The 22,481-nt window shown below is 34.7% G+C and overlaps 2 protein-coding genes across 3 annotated transcripts in view; one reads left to right on the top strand and one right to left on the bottom strand.

The window, feature by feature from the left end:
• LOC126779476 (uncharacterized) overlaps nucleotides 1-22,481 on the top strand; it is a 79,285-nt gene that overhangs the window by 29,342 nt on the left and 27,462 nt on the right. The window lies entirely within an intron of this gene.
• On the bottom strand, nucleotides 4,166-22,189 carry LOC126779466 (transferrin-like). The gene is made up of 15 exons (XM_050503459.1): nucleotides 21,999-22,189; nucleotides 16,508-16,598; nucleotides 15,445-15,581; nucleotides 14,950-15,098; nucleotides 13,828-13,972; nucleotides 12,570-12,763; nucleotides 11,571-11,713; nucleotides 10,329-10,498; nucleotides 9,800-10,040; nucleotides 9,316-9,479; nucleotides 7,669-7,811; nucleotides 7,167-7,230; nucleotides 6,230-6,340; nucleotides 5,301-5,442; nucleotides 4,166-4,590 (listed from the first exon to the last, which is right to left on the bottom strand). Exons 1-15 carry the CDS (start codon nucleotides 22,057-22,059, stop codon nucleotides 4,254-4,256), a joined length of 2,292 nt encoding a protein of 763 aa, XP_050359416.1. The 5' UTR covers nucleotides 22,060-22,189; the 3' UTR covers nucleotides 4,166-4,253.

The raw sequence follows: 22,481 nt of genomic DNA, 5'->3' as shown, positions 1-22,481 counted from the left end.
TTAAGCTTCTTATTCAGAAGCCCTACCTACCACTAAGAAATTAAAAATTTTACTTAAAAAAAATAACGTTAATATATAATAAGAACTGTTTTCAGGATTGCAAAACAGAGTTTTCCTCGTGGTTAGATAAATATCAAACGCTGATATATGTTAGCCTGGCTGTTGTGCACGTGTTGTTGTCGTTCTGCTCACTCTTGCGCCGGTCGAACAGTGCGTCCCACTCAAATACATAGCGATCGCAGCGCCGATCTGGCGGTGAGTTTTATTAGATTGTTTTAAGTATATATTTTATATTAAATATAATAAAACGAATCTATATCTATAATTACAGGCACAAGAGACAGAAAGAGATAAAATCTTAGTTCCCAAGGTTAGTGGCGCATTGGCGATGTAAGCGATGGTTGACATTTCTTACAATGCCAATAGACATTGGCGTTGGTGACCACTTACCATCAGGTGGCCCATATGCTCGTCCGCCTTCCTATTCTATATAAAAAAAATTATAAATGTGAAAGTAACTCTGTTTGTCTGTTACGCTTTCACGGCTACGCCACTGAAGCGATTTTGATAAAATTTGCTTTAAAGCAAGGACGAAGCTCAAGGACGGACGAAGCCTACTTTTTTACCTAATAACCCTCTCTCTAACACCGTACCGTGACAGCCCGTGAATGTCCCACTGCTGGGCTAAAGGCCTCCTCTCCCTTTTTGAGGAGAAGGTTTGGAGCTTACAATGCCAATGTCTAAGGGCGTTGGTGACCACCTAACATCAGGTGGCCCATATGCTCATCCGCCTTTCAATTCTATAAAAAAAAATGTTTTTAACGATTGAACTCTCACACACACACAGTCGTATACCTTCATTATATCATACGATATGTATAGTCTACTAACTTTTGGATATGATTTGCGTAAATTCCGTTCTCAGTGAGCGTCTACTTCAGGGAAGGAGTGACTGTGACAAATTTCAAGTCAACCGGGCGGATAGGTTAGGAGACCTCGTGATGAGTAGTATTTCGCTTATATATATATAGATTCGAACCTCTAGAAGTAAATTGCCGCGATATAATTATTGGAGATCTTGTATAATCTATAATATATATTGGGGATTCGCGAAAAAAATGTTTCTTAAATATCGACAAAGTTGTTATCGAATCTAAATTAAAATGGATACAAGTAAATTAGAATAGTGTTACATTATAAATAAATATATATTAATCAAGAACTGTCTGTAGTTCATAATACAGCAGAGCTATTAGCAAATGGCGTGGAATATGTAAATTTAAGGTTTGTTTATCTTTACGCTTTCAATTGGAATTGATACAACCTATATGCAGCCACGGATTTTTGTCTAGGCCTACAAGGCAGGCAGCCTAGGGGCCCAGCTAGACGAGGAGTCCTACCTAGACAAAAATAATATAAATTTACTCTATATTCAGAAGGCTCGAATTTCAAAGTGACTCTCTAAGCCCAGGTCTGCTTATATATCAATATGATATATAAGCTATCTGGTTGCGATTGTATATAAAAAAAAATATCTTTTTAGCATCAACTCCTAGGCAGCTGCCATGGAGAAATCGTGTTTCACCCAACATTGAACCCCCGACAGAAGACGTCCTCATGCTAGTCCTCGGGAGAGGCAGGTTTGGGTGGATTGATAAATCATAGCAAATCATTCTTTCATACTGCATTGACAACTGTTTTACTTTCTTCAGAATCGAAAGTCTAACAGTTACACGATATTGCGTCTTTTTTTGTTAATGACATAAGCTGTCAATTGTTTATTTTTAAACTTTATTTGAAATCTTATGTCAAAAGTCGAGAATAGAGTCTTAAATCATTTTGTATGTTTATTATTTTTTTAATAGTATAGTGGCAAAAACAAAAATAATTAATATATACCTTTATAAGAAATAAATTGATTTATATTAAATAGCATTAAAATTATACTAGTTATGTAAATTTAAATTATTATTATTAAAACCTAGCAAGTAAAATTTAGCCAAATTTTTAACGAAAAGTTTTCTGTATAGCACCGTCATTATATAGATTCATTCATAAATAGTAAAAATATAAACAATACTGACTTAATTATTTCCGTTTGAATAAGGCAAAACTAGTGTAAATGTGAGGCAAGAGGAGACGTATCAAATGTGGGTTTTTACTGGGAAAATGTTTGTAATATGGTTTCTAGGAATTGCTAAAATGGCGATATTTTCTGTATATTGATTTAATATTCTTAAGTTCTGTTCACTCAACTATACACTACACGTATTAATTATCACCGAATTAACTGACAATTGACATAGACCTTTTTTTCTCTTTTCTGGCGTGTATCTACGCTATTTGAGCGCAAAATATTCTGCCAATGCTACATATGATATGAGATTATTCGGTTTCAAATTTTGAATCGTTTAATGATGATGATTGAAAACTGACATAGACCTTGCTCACACACAGCCTTGACGTGGACTGTCAGTATGTGATCCATAGACAATTTTTTGTACTTTTTATAGTTTTGAATATAAAAAGGGAATTAATTGCAATTAGTATTTAGTTTTAAAGTTAAGGCACATTACTGACGTTAAACCAAATGTCAAGCTACTAATGAGATTTTTCTATAATTCATATATCGTACTAAGAATTTGTTGAAAAAAAAAACTTTTTTTTTTTATCTAATCAGGGAGCAAAGATCAACGTAGCAGTTACTATGTGTTTTAATAAAACAAAATATAGTCTATTTCAATCACATGAGGATCAAAGACAAATAATCAACCTCGAATTGGCGCGATGTCATTGGTCGAGATCTTGAATAATCTATGATATTTACTATGGATTTGTGAAAACGTTGTTATCAAAGCTTTGGAAGTAAAATTTAAGTAGTATAAGTAGTTAGTGGAATAGTTTTGAATTATAACTAAAGATATATTAGTCGACAACTGTTTGTAGCGCATAATACAGCAGAGCTCGCAAATCGCATGGAATATGTAAATCAAAGGTTTGTTTATTTATACTTCTTCTTCGTTTGGGAAATGTATACAATAATGTAATCTGTAATTTTTAGAGCAAGTTTTTAAATAAAACAATTTATTAAAAAAATGTATTTTATTTTAAACCATTCGAACACACATACAATGCGAGCCCTTGTATGAACCGAAATTATATTCAATAAATGAAACTCATGCTTTTAATTATGAAAACGCCAGGCAGCGACAAAACGCCGACGCGTGCGGTTATCTTAAATGTTGTATCGTAATCGTATTTCTATAAAAAATAAACGATATCATAATTTTATAAATTAAAATAGATGTATTTATTAAAATTAAATATCTTTATTTTGAATAAAATTTAGTTTATTTCTGTACAACAGTTATCAGGCTCAATATTTCGGTGGTAACAATTAACGATTCAATACTACTGAACAATATTTAAAATATTAAACTTAATTTAATATAATTTCGGCTATTAATTTTAATTATATATTGTAATTAAGTACATAAAACCACACTCACTTAATTATAAAAAGCATTTAAATTTATTTGGATAAATGCGAGACAAACTCAACGAATATCATAATATAAGCAGTAAAGGAATTTTTTGTGTAATTATTTCTCTTGGAAAAGGCAAAGGTGTTGCTTCAAACGGCCACATTTACAATTATAATAATTTAACAAGATTAATAGCGTAGCTTTGTATTTTTCTAAGGTCTCAACCTTTTTTACTTCGAAAACTTATATTTTGTGTTTACTTAAAATATATGTCTGTGATTAATTTTATGTCTACTCTAAAAAAAATATAAGTAATAAAATAATAAAAATATAAACAATACAGACAGCGAATACTTTTTGGTTTAATTCTTCCCATTTGAATAAGGCTAAGGTAACGCACCGTACAACCTCGATTGTCAATAATCTACTCTAACATATTTTTGTTTCGCTCGTTCACACCATTTATTAAGTGTTAGAAAGTAAAAGAAACATTACATAATACAGTTATACGATTAAGAAATGCTAAAACTACTTACAAAAAATGTATACAACTTAACTAATAAAAAAAGTAGCTAATATGCCTTGTTTAAAAAATCTAAATGTCATGCAAATACAGATAAAATTATTTGAATAATATCATAAATTAAAAAAAGATTTTGTTTAAAAAATAATCACACAGATAACTAAAAAAATGTTTATTAAGTAAGTCTTAATTTTATCTGTAAATTTATTTTTTCAAGGCATTAAGCACTTTCGAAACGCTTATATTTAGAACATAAGTAAACGTGCGATAAGGGATGTCACGATCAGGGTTACGAAAGACATGAAATTTTTCGTCGCAAGCCCTGGCATGGGGGCAGCTGACCCTGTACAAGATTCCAGGTGCTGGAACAGTTCATTATAATTCCTTATTGGTTCACTTGTTGCTTCACTAGATGGCTCTGATAGGCCTATGGCTGTATCTTTGAATAGCAGGTCGTTGATCCCGTCGAATGGAGAGTACATTTCCAGGTTGATTAATTGAGCGCCATTAGCAGCACTGTACCCGAAGTATTTGTCTAGAGTGTCTAGCATCGCATTGAGACTGTTTAATAGAGGGTCGTTTCTGTAATAATAAGGGTTACAATTACAATATTTTAAAAAAAGTTTAGAATTAACATATAATAATAATTACGTATAGCCTATTCCAACCACAAAAGGATTATGGACAAATAAGCAATTTTGATATTGAATTGACGCGATATCATTGGTCGAGATATAATCTGTAGTATTCACAATGGATTTGCGAGAAAATGGCTTTTTTATGTCCGCGGAGTTGTGATCGGAACTTTGGATGTTAAATTAAAGTGGTTATAACTAGTTTAGTGGAATAGTGTTGTATTATAAATAAAAGTAAAGTAAGTAAGTAACAGCCTGTAAATGTCCCACTGCTGGGCTAAGGCCTCCTCTCCCTTTTTGAGGAGAAGGTTTGAAGCTTATTCCACCACGCTGCTCCAATGCGGGTTGGTGGAATACACATGTGGCATAGTTTCAATGAAATTAGACACATGCAAGTTTACTCACGATGTTTTCCTTCACCGAAAAGCACGAGATTAATTATAAACAGAAATTAAGCACGTGAAAATTCAGAGGTGCTTGCCCGGGTTTGAACCCACGTTCATTATAAATAAAGGTAAATTAATCAAGAACGGTTTGTAGTGCGTAGTACAGCAGAGCTTTGCTTATCTTTACTCCTTCTTCGATTGTAATAGAATATAATTGGACTCTTGATAGCTAACCATTTGCTCCCTTACAATTGTATAATATTCTACTAACCGTCTAGCGAGCACCTCGGAGTCAACTACGAAGGCAAGGAGGCAGTTCTGGTCAGCAGACACTCCAGTGGTAGCCGCAAGCGTGTTGTTCCGACAGAGCATTCTGACATCCGTTGGTTGCAATCCAGCTGTACGCAGATGAGCTAAACAACAGAATCAAAATCTTATTCGAGTAGGGTTATAAAAGCAAACATGTAAAGCTATCACCGGTTTCGAATGTAGATTCTACCGGAAGAACCGGTAAGAAACTCGGTAATTACTCTTTTTCACTAATTCATTTTGGGTATGTTAATTAAATACAATTAAGTGTATTATTTCCTTATTGTTTTTTCTTATTTCTTCTTTTGTTTACGAACAAAATAACATCAATATCACTACATAATATAAAAAAAAGTCCGGCTCCACGTCTGTCTGTTTAAACGTGATAAACTCAAAAACCGAATGGATTTTTATTCGGTTTTTACCAATGGACGAAGTGATTCACGAGAAAGATGATATTCATTATGGTGGTAAAATTGATAGTAATAACAATATCCTGGGCCATTTTTCACACACGGATATCTGATTCCAAATTAAGCTCGTACAGAGCTTGTACTATGGAAACCAGACAACTGATATATTACATATTCTTTTGTAAATACATACTTATATAGATAATTACACCCAGACTTAGGACAAACAGACATGTTCACGCACACATATATCTGTCCTGGGTGGGAATCGAACCCACAACCTTCGGCGTGAAAGGCAAGCATCCACCAACCACGCCAACCGTCTAGTCTTGATTTATAACGATAAAATCATGCTAACTGATAGCTTTATGATTGCCGCGTAAAACCAATAGAGTTATATTACGTTATAAACTTTTTATTTTGGACCTTCTACTCGTGTAAATCCGAAAGGGGTAGGTATTAAATAAAGAGAACTTACAATCGATATTCTGCAGCTCCACAAAAGCGATGTCTGACTTCGGATCAGCGAGGCACAATATCGTGCCATTGGTGCCGTAATACATATTTGTTTCGTCAAAAGCACAAGTGTCTGTAAAAATTACAATAAATATGGTAAAATTATATGTATCAATTGTGGTAGGGCTTTGTGCTCGTCTGGATAGGTACCACCCACTCATCAGGTATTCTACTGCTAAACAGCAGTACCTGGTATTGTTGTGTTCTGGTTTGAAAGGGTGACTGAGCCAGTATAATTACACGCACAAGGGATATATCTTAATTACCAAGGTTGGTGTCATAATGAAGATATAATGAATGGTTAATATAATACCAATGTCTATGGGTGCTGGTGACTTATCAGCGGTTGGCCCATTTGCCAGTCTGCCTATGTGTTTTAAATTTTAAAAAAATCAGGGGACGAATTACGTGTCTAACTCTAACTTTGTGATATAATAATAATAATAATAATATTTATTATTATATATTAATTATACTGTCTATATGACACAATAGTCACGTTGTTAAGAAATATTGTTTTAAATAACCACTGAACGATTTAGGCTCATGAAAGTAGATCAGAATTGAGCAAGTACACTATTCACCATTTAGTACTAATAATATCCTGAATAATAATATCCTGGGATATTATTCACACACGGCCATCTGATCCCAAACTAAGCAGAGCTCGTGCTATGGAAACCAGACAACTAATATACTACATATACTATTTTTTCTTTTGTAAATACATACTTATATATAGACAAATAAATAGAACCAGACTCGGAACAAACATACATGTTCATGCACACAAATTTCTGTCCTGGGTGGGAATCGAAACCACAAACTTTGGCGTGAAAGGCAAGTATCTACCAACCACGCCAACCGGCTCGTCTAGATGTACTTAAAAATTGACTTACAATCGCTACCGGCAACTGTTATTGAAGACCTGCAAAGGCTGCATAAATTGGTCGCATTGTAGGTCTGAAAAAAAAAGTTAATAAATATATTTATGTATATAGTGGCGTATTTATCGAATGACCGTGGAAGCTAGGGGGTTGCTTAACTTCCAAGGTCATACAGAGGATGACCGGTCTGGTGATGGATGATGACCTCCTCAGGCAAGCAATCTTTCCCTCATTAGGTAATACCATTGGAAAACCATTTATCCTACTACCAATCAGGAATACGTTTCGTATTGCTTCCGGTTTGAAGAGCAAGTGAACCAGTGAAAATACACACGAGATATGACATCTTGAATCTCATGGATGGCATCGCTTAAGGGTTATACGAACAGGTTAATAACTCTTACATTGCCATTATCTATAGAGGAAGTTGACTTACCATAAATTGGCTTATGCACCATAAGCTTGTGTACTATCTAGGCTTTTGTTTTTTGTATAAAGTATATTTTGTACTCACGCTCTCAGTAAGTGCGTGGGAGTTGTCGATGGCTCCAGGTGCGCACGCGCTGTCGAAGAATTCCCCAACGGCACGTCCGTAGTCACACTCGGAGCTGCTGATGATGGACCGCTCGTGGGCGGCTCGCACGAACGCGACGTATGCTGCACAAACATTCGTATATCTATATAGTACAATGTGGCTTAAAAATATTAATGTATTCTTCGACTCGTATTAAGCATTTATAGAAGAAATGCTTTATATAAGATTGAACATTACGGTTTTAAAGGGAAATTGATCTTGGTATTTCATACTTTAATAAAATAATCCAACAAGTTTTCGTTAATATAATGAAGTTTCTTGGATCTGTGCTATAAATATTCGTTCTATAGGGATTTAATTTTCAATTTTTGACATTTTCTAAAAGTAAATTATATATAATTTGGTTTTGAACGCTAATAAGACAAATTGTTATGTACTTATTGTAAAACAACAGTGCTCTCAGTTTTGACAAAATAAATGTCGGTATAATTCATTTTTAGGTAGACTCATCTTCGCAACTAGTCAGATAGCTAACCGACATTGATACTGCTCGATTAGTATAATTTGGATATTTCATGCTCTATGGTATATTACTGTGGGGTAAGGGTGACTCAGAATCTATATTTAATTACGAAAAACGAACTGTTGGGCTATTTTTCTAATATAAACTCAGACCTCGATAATTCAGAATGTTTTTTTTATTTTTTATTTTATTTAGGTTTATCAACAGTTGTTACAATATAAAACTTACAATAGATACAATTAAAATAAACAAAATATCAAACGCAATTGTACAACTAGTTATAGATAAACACTGCATGCTTATTTAAAAACTTATAGACTATGTGCTTAAAATACTTAAAATCAGTTAGACTATGTAAAATTTAAATATAATATAAAACCATAAAGAGAAAAAAATATAGGGAAAAAGAACAATCACCTTAAATAACGGAGAACTTACTTAATTAAAAAAAAAAAACGAAAAAACTACATATACTATACAAACGAAAAAACTACACGATACAAAAAAATGAACTACTATTAATATTTGCTTAGGGTAGTTTAAGTATTTTTTTTATTTTTTTGCGAAATTGAATTAATGAGTCATTGTATACATCAAGTGCATTACTGAATTTATTATACAGGCCGGACAAACGTGGAACCGGCAAATATCAGATCCAAGAAATCTCTGCGTTTGTCCAAATCCAACATGTTAAATCTACGCAATTTGTCTTCGTAACTTAAATTCCTGCTACTATCTCTTAGAGCAAAAACGAGATGCCACAAGAATCTTTTCTGTATTCGTTCTAACCGTAAGATATGACATGCATAGTGAGGTCGCCAGATGATGGAACAATATTCTAAGATACTCCGAACTAAACTATTGTATAGAGTAATTTTAGTACTGGCCTTTCGGAACTCTTTCGTGTTACGCAGCACAAATCCTACCATTCTCGATGCCTTTGCTACAGTATTATCTATATGTGGTAGAAAGGTTAGTTTATTGTCAAATAGGACTCCAAGATCACGTACGGAAGAATGTTTTTACACAAGTATGAGAAAAAATAAATAAAAGCTCTTTACAATGATTCAGACGAGATATTTAGAAAAACATCCTGTACTTACAGATTCCTCCGAACTCAGGGAAGCAAGCCTTCTTTCCACGTAAGTTTTCGAACCGTGTGATGGATTGCGTGCTGCTCTCGCGGAGCAAGGCGGCGATGCGAGTGAACGCCAACGGGTTGCTGCGGGAGTTCTGGACCAGCTTTACTGATGACAGCCTGTAGTGTCTGTGGACAGGGATTTGGATTGATGAGACTGATGGGCTAACTTTGTTTATATTTGAAAAAAAAAACAGTGAATGTCTCACTGCTGGGCTAAGTCTTCTTTGCCTTAGAAGATCGTTAAATATACGTGTGGTAGTAATGGTAATTTCGGTAAAATTGGACACAAGTACGAGATGAATTATAAACAAATTGAATAGATGATGAAAATTTAGTGCTTTCGCGGATTTTAATCTGCTGGGTCAATTTGGCTCGTATTTCTATATTACTGATCTTTATGTATAAGATGATGATGAAGAACCTTTAACATAGAATTCTTAACTTACTGTCTAGCCAAATATCCATAATTAGAGGGAGTAACGGTGAAGTCAGCTGTATTATCTCTGATATCGGCTAAACATTCGAAGATGTTGTTTCTCTGTTGACAGGATATTGCCGGTTCGATGCCCAGAGTGTACGCAGCGCTACGGATCCAAGTGCACTTGTTGTGCTCCTGAGCGGAGATTGTACACCAGCGACGAGCTGGGATGCACGAGGAAGCCGCGGTGATGGTTGTGAAGTTGCGAACTGAAAATTAAAATATATTACTAATATTTTTAGTTTTAAATCTGTCTGGAATATAAAAATGTGTACACTCCTGTGCCTCGGAAAACATGTGAAGCCTTTAGTCCTGCTGCTATTTTCGGTTGTATCGGATTGCCGTCCCATGAGACTCATAGGGCACATGTTCTACGCCGTGGTCTAAATTTAAATAGGCCGCCGTGGCCGAAATCGCTCAAGAGGACACCATCATCATAATCATACTCAAATCTAAATATCTACCGTAACCCTCTTAGTGACTTCAAGCTCACTGACCGTTTGAGGTGTAGTTCTGAGGCGTGGGTAGTCCATCTTCAAATGTAACACGCGCATTTGCACCACCAATGACTGCACTGAACAGAACCGACTGCCAGGTGTTGCCTCCAGGGCTAGCTCCGTTCGGCCACCAGTCCCGCATATTGGCCTGGACTGCTGCTGCATTTGAACTGAAAGATGAATAAATGCTTGAGTATTTTTCATTTACTTTATTTATTTAGTGGTAGAGCGTTGTGCAAGCTCGTCTGAGTAGGTACTACCCAATAGTAGTACTTGGTATTGTTGTGTTCCGGTTTGAAGGGTGAGTGAGCCAGAGTAATTACAGGCACAAGGGACATAACATCTTAGTTCCCAAGGTTGGTGGCGCATTGGTGATGTAAGCGATGGTTAACATTTCTTACAATGTCAATGTCTATGGGCGTTGGTGACCACTTACCATCAGGTGGCCCATATGCTCGTCCGCCTTCATATTCTTTAAAAAAAATGTAAATAGGTAGATTTACAAACGGGTCATCTGATGGTAGTCACCATCATATACATTACACTGAGAGAAATATGAATCATCAAATCCATCCCCCTTGTCACCAAACTTGGGAACTAAGAAGTTGAGACCCTTGTGCATGTATATAACACTTACTTTGCTTCACGATAGCCTTGAGATCTTTTAGAGCTGGATTGATGTGTAAGCATCTTAGCGCTCACACGGTAGGGGCTAACTGAGACTTCGAACGAAGCGTAAGATTTCGAGCGTCAGATGAAGTCAGTGAAAGATTTGTTATTTACATCATATCTCGTGAGTACCTTCTTTTCTTATATATATATATATATATATATATATATATATAATTATGTATCTACGGAGTTATTGATCATGTATTTGGTGTATATTATCTATTTCATTGATTTACGCTATTTTTATGTCTGCATAGTTTTATTTCAAGGCAGAATAACATACGATAACTGATGACGTCATCTACGAGTTTTAATTGTTGGACTAATGTAACATTTTGCTAACTGTAGCGGTTATAGGCTTACATGTTCTGGCGTTATGGTGTTATCATGGCTTCGGATTCCCATTACACCATTACAAAGTAATGACGTAATTGCATTTTGCCGATTGGATTGGTGATTGGTTGGTGCCTATGACAGACAGGCTTTCTTTTCACGAAGTGAAAACATAACAGACAGGCTTGTCCATACTAACAGTGGAAACCGTGATCCTTAAGTATTTGCATTACTCACGTGGAAGCCACTATGGTACTCCAGGGCTGTTTGACGAAGGAACAAGGCGCTGTTGCGGAAGACAAAACCTCTGTGGTGAGCACTCTCAGAGAACCGTCCTCGCAGAGCAGAGCGAATGACGTCGCGTCTTGGGGATTGCGAATCTAATGAATTATAATGTCTATATATATATAAATGTTAACCTTTCAAAAGTGCTTAAAGTTCATTTTCCATTGATCCATCTTAATCGACTCTAAGGGAATGCGTTGCATTGCCAAAGGCACGACATTAACCATTTTGCGTCTTAGCTTATTATTCCTTAAAATCATCATCATTTGAAAAATATCTCGCTTTGAATAATTTATTGTTTTGTATTTTTTTTATTTTTGAATTTGTTTTTGTTATTTTTAACGTCTATGTGTGCTTATTTATGTGTTATCGTATATTATTATATACTTAATGTATTTTTGAGCATTGCAGCCTATTGTGAATATCTGCAAGAATTCTGTAATAACTCACTTCAATTCTCACCCGTGAAATTTTGACAATCGACTTATGGTGATATAGTATTTTGATGTGTGTATTGTAATGCTATTATTATTATAATCAATGTCGCATATCACATTCTAACATTTCACGATATGGTTTTCGAGTTTGTTCTTACAGAATATTCCTACTGCTACAGCATAAGGGGCGTTTAGTGCGCCTTCAGTACTGAGTATACAATTATTGTTATAGACCAATAAAGTTAAATAAATAAACAAAACTGAAACTGTTATTAATTTGTTCTTCCAATTGTATTTCTAATTTATATTTTTTATTACTGCTTGATATTTATCGTAGTAATAATTATCGACAATTTTTAATACTACACATTTACTAATAAAGGTAAAATTACAATACGGGGTTCAAGTAGTGGAACAGACCTCAAAGGCTGGCAAGGGATTAGCAAAAGTTGGTACTAGTCACTTAAACAGGTGACCTGCCGGCTCATTTGCTCGCAAATAAATATCAACTTACAGTAAAAAATTCTCGAACGTGTTGCCAAGCGACGTAGGCGACTGTACCGTTGTTGTTGCTTCGGAGACACTCCAGCGCTTGGACGTGCCTGTTGGTGTTCTGGATGCCGGCCACCGCGACTCCCATGTCCAAGGTATATCTGGAGCAGTTGGCGTTCTCACCGCAGAGCGAGCAGAGACTTGGATAGCGATTTTCTAAGAACATTATATTTCCAATGTTACATATGATTCAGATGGGCAAGTATACAAGACGAGAACACTCTATGTACATATGTACAATAAACATTTCAGAGAAAGATTACGTCTGGAAAAGATGCTCTCATGGTGATAAGATAGTCCTTTGTACATACCATTACTAGTTTATTTTGTGTATATAACTGTTTTCATTCTTTTGGTGTGCAATAAAGCATATTATATTCTATTGAATACTATGTTTTTCTTTAATATGACAACGTGGGAATATTTAGAATGAGAACGGAGTTTGGCTACGTTTACTCTACCGTGCCTCTGAAAGCATGTAAAACTGTTCGACTTATACTTTGGTTACGGTCTGCGTGGTTAGGCTCCCTTGAGAATGGCGTGGCCAATATCAGTCAGAAGGAGATCATATATATCGCATACTGCTCTTTAATTTTTTTTCCTTTTATTTTTTTATATTTGTGCTAGGGCTTTGTGCAAGCTCGTTTGGGTAGGTACCACCCACTCATCAGATATCCTACCGCAAACAGCAGTACTATATTTTACGGTATTGTTGTGTTCCGGTATGAACAACAGGCACAAGGGACATAAAATCTTAGTTTCAAAGGTTCGTGGCGCATTGGCTATGTAAGCGATGGTCGACATTTCTTACAATACCAATGTCAATGGATGTTGGTGACCACTTACCACACACACATATTAAATCATATTTTTCAATCTTTTTTAACTCGAGAAACACTAAGATTGGATTTCTGCGTAAATAATAACGATAAGTTTGATTAAAAAAAAAAACCTTTTAATAATCCAAATTATTATCAAAATATTATTATTATTTACTATACTTGTAGTAGCAGGAGAGGTGCGGGTGCGGTAATACGTAAAATAAAGCCTGTGTGTTGTGTTCCGGTTGAAGGATATCATTGGCGATGGATAACATTTCTTACAATGCCAATGTCTAAGGGCGTTGGTGACCACAGGTGGCATATGCTCGTCCACCTACTTATTCTATATAAAAAAAATCATCATCAACTTAATAGAAGGCAAGCATATACAATACTCACTAAGGTCATTATCGACTGTGCTGTTTGCGCTCCAGGGTCCAGGGCGACAGGCGCTGGTGAAGAACCGGCTCAAAGTATCCACTTCCAACTCTTCAGCTGTCTTTCTATCTGTGTTAGTATATGGGCAACGGTCAGTGCGTGCGACCTGTGCATCATATTACATAACGTAAATAAGCTTAATTTATATAAAATAATATTATTTTTATTACATTAAACATATATATATATATATATATATATATAATATTGTTAATACATATACATACATGCTTAGTCAATAAAATTGACATGCAAACTTAAAACTAATATAAAAAAATAACATTAAAGTTATCGTATCATTGAGTTCAACAATTTAAGATATCAGATAAGCTATAAAAGTCAAATTCAATTAATCATTTGAGATAGAATTTATAGTATATAAAAAAAAATCTTAAAGTTAAATCTTAGTATGTAACTAGCAAAAAGTAGCCCAATTGTTAGTCCAATTTACACATTTGCACCGATAAAAATATGACAGCATTAAACATACCGGTTTCTTTCACCAATAAATGATTCCAAAACGCACATTTAATACCATCCAAATTATTTGATAGTCAAGTCGATAATTATACTTCTCAATGTATATATACACATTATTTGTTTTATTTTGAGTGCAATGACAAAGTTTTTTATGTAATAAATCCAATGTAATACATAATGAATATTTAACTTAAGACGTCACATTCCTGTGCCCTGTGTTTGCGAAGAAAACACTCACACGTCTATTCAAAGCAATGAGGATATGCTCTTAAATATCTCAAATATAATAATAATATCCTGGGACATTATTCACACACGGTCATCTGACCCCAAACTAAGCAAAGCTCGTACTATGGAAACCAGACAACTTATATACTGCATATTCTATTTTTCTTTTGTAAACACATACTTATATAGATAATTACACCCACTCAGGACAAACGGACATGTTCATGCACAAAACGCCTGTCCCGGGTGGGAATTGAACCCACAACTTTCGGCGTGAAATGCAGGTATCTACCAACCACGCCAACCGGCCCGTCAAAACATATTTATATGTATAAAGAATTCTTTAAGGGTAATCTAAAAATCCTTATAACTTACCGCCAACTCAAAAGCCTTCAAGACACGTGGTGACCAGCGTTGTTCGTTCTGGTCGAAGCCGGGGTGGCAGTATTTGCCACCACGAAGCCCATCAAGACCACCAGTGTGGTTGAAAGGTACTACCGCTACCGCTTCAAAGGCGAAGGGCTCTGAATCGAAAAAACAAATTGTTTCATATAGAGAATGTTACATTTTTGATGTCCATTTTTTATATAAAAAATATTCTGTATTTTAAAAGAATGTCTGTTTGAAATTTTGGTGGTTTTAGGTGTGATCTTAAGTTTAAATAGGGATGACTTCGTCACCAAATCTATTTCATCCCACGCCTTATATTATTATATTATACTAATAAAGAAAACACGTTCACCAACTAACCATTTATTAACAAGGTAATAAATGTCAAAAACATAACTTTTTTTTCAATTGTCATGGATATATTTTCCCAAATATTTTGTTTACGGTTTAAGCCGTAACAACTATATTGGTATTTGTCACCTGTTCTAGATACATCTCTGATGGAAGCCACCACCCGGTGGTCTGTGGGCTGCTGGTGGGCGAGCAGCACTATTTCCTCCTCGGAGAAAATACCGATATCAGCAGCTCCTCGCGCTAATTTTATGGCACAGTCTACCCTGGAGACAAGAAAGCATTCGTTAGAATGTATATTTGTCATTTTCTTGTGTATTTTTTAGCTTATGACCTTCCTTAAGGTTTATGCATGCCTCATACCAAATTCCATCAAATTCAGTCCAGCGGTTTAGCCATTAAAGCGTGACATACAGACTCGAGTTACTTTCTCATTTATAATATTAGTATAAGTACAAGAACATGAAATTCATACTTGTCACGCCAACAATCTTACTATAAAGGTATATGCGAAGGGCAGTTACTTATAGAATAATATTATATACTTAAACCTTCTCCGTAACGCGATAAATCTTCTGGTATAACTTGTATATATTTTAACGTCTCCTCATTATTTAGTATATATTTGTTTGTTATTGTTTGACTCCAGATGGCGTTAATTTATCATTTGATATTTCTGATTCGCGCTGGCTAAGTTTTTTGTAATTGTACGTATACGTAATGTCAATATTATATGATTGTATCCCCCTCCGACTACGTCCTGAACCGAGGTGTGATCTCGTAGGAGACACCCTCAGGATGGACGTCATGTAGAGCCCGAGACGGCTCGAAATTCAAGGCGGAGTCTAGTACTCGTCCCAACACCCGGGGACGCTGTAAAGGCCAATACGGCCAACAGTATACCTACATTCATTCAGAAGTATACCTACATTTATTCATCATTTGGTTCCTCCAACTACTTCGAGAGTTAAACAATTATTTGTATTTGTATTAGTACACGCCACACGGAATAATTAAAAGCAAGTATAAAGCTTAGAGCATGTTCCACAATGCTTTTCTGCTGCGATAAACAGAATTTCCTTCGACGCATGCATATGTTACCTTACCTGTTAGCCGAAGATAAGGTATTTGTTAAAATCTATGTTCTATCAAGGCAAGCTTGAAGCGATGGGACGAATTAAAAAACACTTACTTGGTTTCTACTGTTTCACAAATCACTTGACTACCGATGTTGTCTAAATTTCGGCAGACTTGAGTGCTGGTCGTTGGTATACAGATGCGATCTAAAACAAAGAATAAAGGAATTGGTGAAGCAGGGGAAAGGGGTAGTAATCGGTAAAAGTGAATATTCACTGCTGGGCTAAGGCCTCCTCTCCTTTTTGAGGGGAAGGTTTGGAGCTTATCACCACGCTGCTCCAATGCAACCTGCATCATCATCCCACGCCTGACGCATTTTACTTTATTAAAATCACTTGTCAATGTTTTGTCATTGTAAGATTTGGCTTTTGCGTATTCGTTTTGAGTGTTTTCCGACTGTAACAACGTTTTGTTATCTGTAACTCTCGATCTAAATAGCTTTGTTTCATGGACTTTATGAACGCTAATCGAAAACTTTTGTATGACCTTGTTTTGCATAAACCGTGGTTCAGTAGTTTACAACCAACCGATACTTCGCTGCATGGTATATGCAATGTTGGAATGTTGTTATGTACTTTAGTGCCAAATAAAATAAGCTTAATAACTGAATTATTATATATTTGGTAATCAATACATTTTAAATTGTTTTAGTTTATTATCAAGGCTATATAAATATTATTTAAAAACTCGAAAATCAGTGTATTATGACTGTTGGTTATTAGACATTGAATGAATACTGATCTATATCATTTATATGATTTTTCTTCGCCGTCAAGCATAATATGAATTATAAACAAAAAGTTGAAAACATGGCTGTTCTGTTGTTTTAAGAATGGTCCTTCCGTAAATAAATTCAATCAATTTGAATTTAGAATTACATTAAATTATACAAGAATATATACTATGTGATATTTGTAAGTTTTATCTTTTATCCGTCATGTGACTTGTATCAATTATTTTTCATGATAAGCACTAAGGCGAGCCGGATGATTCATGATAGCAAACTAAACAATCTGCAATGGCGGTATTTGTTCGTGAAATATTTAAAAAGATATATCATCATCGACTTTTTTTTTTATAAAAAAGATAGAATGGGCAAATGGGACTAATGGTGGTAAGTGGTTTCCATCGTCCATAAACATTGGCGCTGGAAATATTGACTTAAAATTGCAAAAACGCTACCAACCTTGGCCACTAAGATCTATGTCCCTTGTGGCTATCGTTACACTGGCTACCCTCCAAACCGGAACGCAACAATACTAAATATTGCTATTTAGCGGTACAATATATTTTGAGTGGGTAGCCCAGATGGGCTTACTCAAAGTCCTATTAAGTAAAACTTAAGACTTTATTACCGGATCGAAATAATTATTGTTAATTGATTATTTTTAAAATACAATAATTTGGATTAAGTTAGTTTGGGGTTTACATATTATAACTCGTTATCTTGTTGCATTGACGCAATAGTGGGGCAGATGTGGGGATAACATTATCGTGGCGGCACTGCAATATTAAAAATTAAATAAAGCATTGAACTGTTAATGAGACGTGATTAATATTTATCACATTTGTGTAATTTAAAACGGACAGACATACATTTTAGTTTAAAAATGTATTTCTGTTCGTAAATCTTTTATGGCTGCGTTATATTATTAATAAGTTGTCAACTTCGTTGGCTTAGTGGCTGTAAGTCCGAGGTCCTGGTTCCAAACAACAGGTCAGGCCAATAAAAGTTTATTGACTTTTTCTGTCGACGGCAGCAACGCGTAGACTGGAAATTGATAGTGTGTACACTCCCGTTCTTTGGAAAGCACGTAAAGACATTGGTTCTACGCCTGAACTCTTTCCGGTCGTGTCCGATTGTTGTTCTATTTGGATTACGAGAGTCAGGGATTAGAGAGTGCACTTGTGTTTTCGCACACACTTGTGCACTATAATATTTCCTGCGAAGTTGGGTAATCTCTCTTGAAGATGATTGATCTTGAAGATTGATTTGAATTAAACAATCGCCTCAAGTCTATTTTTTTGTTTTTTATTAAATTGCAAACAATTACAAAAACTGACAAGAATGTTTCTTTTATTGCAAAACCGAAGAGAACACATTTTTTGTTTACGCAATGCCAGTAATAAATCGTTTAAATATTGTATGTATCCATTGACTAATATATAACAAGGCGTTGCCAGTGTGACGTCACACACGATAAGTTCCATTTAATATAATAAATTGTCGTATCTGTGACACACTGTACTGGTTGCTAATTAAAAAAAAAGATATTTTATTTATTAACACAATAACACACAAAAAACAACAAAAAAGCAAATAACAATTAAATTATGGCACAAATAAAACCACTTAAATTTAACTTGAGTGAATTACTGTCTATGTATTTACATACAATAAACGCTATAATTGTTTTAAATAACATACTTATATTTAATATTCTTATTAGTTATTTCTCGTCTTGTTCTATTATCTAAGCTATTTATTAAACGATATTTCGATATGTATGTGAAAACTTCTCCCCTTTTGGGTAAAGACGGTTTGGTTTGGTCACGATGTTACAGGTAATTACCGAGTTAGAAAAAGAAAGCCGTTGGAATTGACAATCAACCGTTGAGTATTAAATGTTTTATTACTTATTGATAGCCAAAAATAAACAGTGTACCAAGTGCGTGCTTATTTACTTATTCAATAACGTTGACGTTAAGTGAGTTCTGTATGGAATGCAGATAATTAAGAGGGTAGGCTTTTCTTTTATTGGTACAGGATGCGGAATTAACGTAACAGTTTTAAACTGGTTGAAGTGTGATGAGTGAAATGCTTTTTACAAAAGTTCAACTATTTACATAGACAAAAATAATTTAGTCAGCATAACCTAAAAACCTGAGAAATCGTTGAGTGAATTACTTTCTGTGAACTTTAAATACGTTTAGTGATATTTCAGTGATAACTGTTATAAAACTTTTTAAAAACAATTAAATAATAAACAATTTAATAATAATAAAAACAATATCCTGGGACATTTTTCACACACGGCCATCTGATCCCAAATTAAGCTTGTACAGAGCTTGTACTATGGAAACCAGACAACTGATATACTACATATACAATTGAACAATAATGGCCAAAATTTGTATTGTGGAAGGATACCTTGATGCTTTTGGAGCGCCACGCTAATTTAATGCATTTCGGCGGACGCTTTTTAATACACAAATAGTCTTAACCTCTTACTTCCATACATAACACACCGGAAATGAATACCACATAACCTTATAATAACCGGCGAAAGAAACTAATCAGGATTTTTGTTTTTTTTTTCATCTACCTACTATTGTTTACAATGTATATATAAATATATATTGTGTTCGAAACTACCTGGAATCAATCGATTTATAACATCCGTTATCATTTATTTATTTTTTATTTTTATAAATATAATTTAACACAATACACATTACATATTTATAGCAAAAACACGCCGTCTAAAAGATTGTCCTGTGGCATTGTACCCAAGACGCTGGCACGATTGTCTCTGCACCGACTCAGCACTAGACTCAGCCTATATGTCTATCTAGACAAATGTTTCAAAACCCGATATGAAATACTGCCAGATATTTAGCACATAAAACGATATTTTGAATTTTTTTAAGTGTATAAATTATCCAACAATGAATTATAAACTCTATATAATCAGGTAACATTCGTCTGTATATTATGCTTGATTCAACAGTCCTGTTCTATAAGAACACACATTACTCACCCGTGAAATATTGACAACCGACTTATGTTGATATAGTATTTTGATACGTATATTCTTGTAATGTTATAATTATTATGGTCAATTTCGTATATTTCTTTCTGAAATTCACGACCGTTTTTGCGGTGAGTTTCGAGATTGTTCAGAACAGCCTTACCGTTAGTGATACTATCTACGTCTAAATTTCTATAAAAGAGTAACGTTTTATTGAAATATTTATTAATATTTCTTTGTTTATAAAATATAAATAAACATTACAGGTTGAATCTAAAGCGTTTGCTTACTTAATTAATACAGTTTGTATGTATTCCGCTGCCGTTTTGCGAAATAAAGCAGGTGATGAGTTAAACAAGTCGGGGCTTTGCCGTTTTGCGAAATACATCAGATGTTGAGTTAAACAAGTCAAGGCTTGGATTCCAGGTCAGGACACCATTTAGCAAAGTCAACGCGGATATCAAAGGTGACTCGCCAACTAGTACCAATCGATAGCCGGGCACCGCAAATATATAAAAAATTAGAGAACTATCACAATCACCCACTCATCAGATATTCTACCGCAAAAATTAAAGTACTTGGTATTTTTGTGTTCCGGTTTGAAGGGTGAATGAGCCAGTGTAATTACAGGCACAAGGGACATAAAATCTTAGTTCCCAAGGTTGCTGGCGCATTGGCTATAAGCGATGGTTGACATTTCTTACAATGCCAATGTCTATGGGCGTTGGTGACCACTTATCATCAAGCGGCCCATATACTCGTCCACCCGCTTATTCTATATAAAAAAAAAAACAAAAACAAAAACATGAAAAGTTTTTCATACTATCTACGGGTATAAAAAAATAATATTACATTATTACTAGCTACCCGTTCCGACTTAGCTCGGGTAGAATATAGATCTACACATAACATAATATCGTAATACATATAACTCTATTGGTTAACAGCGCGCGCTAGTAAAGCTGCGAGTTAGCATTATTTTTTCTGACATCTTAATCAGACATGACGATTAAATATGACTGATACAATAGATAAAACCTTGAATGAATTATACACGTAGACCAACCTCATTAATCACCCTGTTTATTGGTGAACTATATAAAAAAGTTCAGCAGTTATTCAGACAGACGCGTTTCTTATTGTATAAAAAACCGCTGAGCAAGTTACAAAGTCTGGACTCAATAAACGCCACGAGGTTACATATTTAAGAATTCAATATGGCGACAGCTTATCTTTTATCCTGGGATATAACGATTTCCAAGGTTAATCAAATAATATTATCGACGCATCAAACGCGAATGTAACCTGCCGCCTGAACTCGGCACGAAGCGATTAGCATCATATCTACGTTTAACAGCTCATTGGATTTAATAGTTACATTAACATGAAATTCATACTATAGATTAAATTTAAAGAAACTGCAAAGCGTAGCTACTTATAATATTATATACTAAAACCTTCTCCGAAATGCGCTGCTTCTTCTAGTATCTAACCGAGTTAGGCTGAACATACATACAAAAAAAGTCTTCTCATATTAGTATGAAACAGCTTAACAGCAATTATGAAATTGCTACTTTTACTTACGTATGGAACGCATCGAACAAAATTTTTTTTTTTATATATTATATAATAAATATATTCTAGAACCCAAATTTAGAGTAACTACATAGAATAAATAGATTATCACAAGCGATATAGTATCGCAAAATGTTGTATTTCAACAATTTGGATTAAATGTAATACAATATCATTGGATTATATATTAATACGATTACATAACATTTATGTACTTACAATTTTGCGCCGTCGCACAACCAACGAGGAGCGCAGCTACTAATAATACTTTAAAACCCATTTCGCACAGGAGTTTACACTAAAATCACAGAAATCAGGAACAAAAACCCACCACGCCCTTTTCCTAAAAGAGCGTCTGCTTCAGACAGCGGTGATGATTTTATTTAAAACCGTCGTGCAGTCGTGAAACCTTATCAACATTTCGAAATTCAGTGTAAAGGTGGGCGATAAATAGCCACTGATAACGCGATAACGGCACAACTGATAATCTTGTACATAGGCGTCCCTTAGGGCGCGATTCTGAACCCCGCATTATTGATAAGTCATATCGTTAGTAAATGTGAAAATTTCGTAATACTTTTAACGCACAATTTAATAAACCTCTTAGATTGTTTACGGCAGTTTTAAAAATAAACAGACCTTGAAATAAAAGGGCGGACGAGGTTAATTTTAAGTTATATGACTCATAGTTTCCATAGATAA

The sequence above is a fragment of the Nymphalis io genome, chromosome 29 (genome assembly GCF_905147045.1).
Source record: "Nymphalis io chromosome 29, ilAglIoxx1.1, whole genome shotgun sequence".
In the NCBI taxonomy this organism is placed as follows: Eukaryota; Metazoa; Arthropoda; class Insecta; order Lepidoptera; family Nymphalidae; genus Nymphalis; species Nymphalis io.
Note: the sequence above shows the minus strand (reverse complement) of the source record. Positions and strands in the feature narration are given on the sequence as shown.

Coding starts and splice junctions, on each gene's coding strand:
- LOC126779466 (XM_050503459.1), bottom strand. CDS start 22,059: ATGGGTTTTAAAGTATTATTAGTAGCTGCGCTCCTCGTTGGTTGTGCG. Junction 10,499..11,570: donor AGTACCATAGTGGCTTCCAC/GTGAGTAATGCA, acceptor TTCATCTTTCAG/TTCAAATGCAGCAGCAGTCC. Junction 7,231..7,668: donor CCCACGCACTTACTGAGAGC/GTGAGTACAAAA, acceptor TTTTTTTTTCAG/ACCTACAATGCGACCAATTT.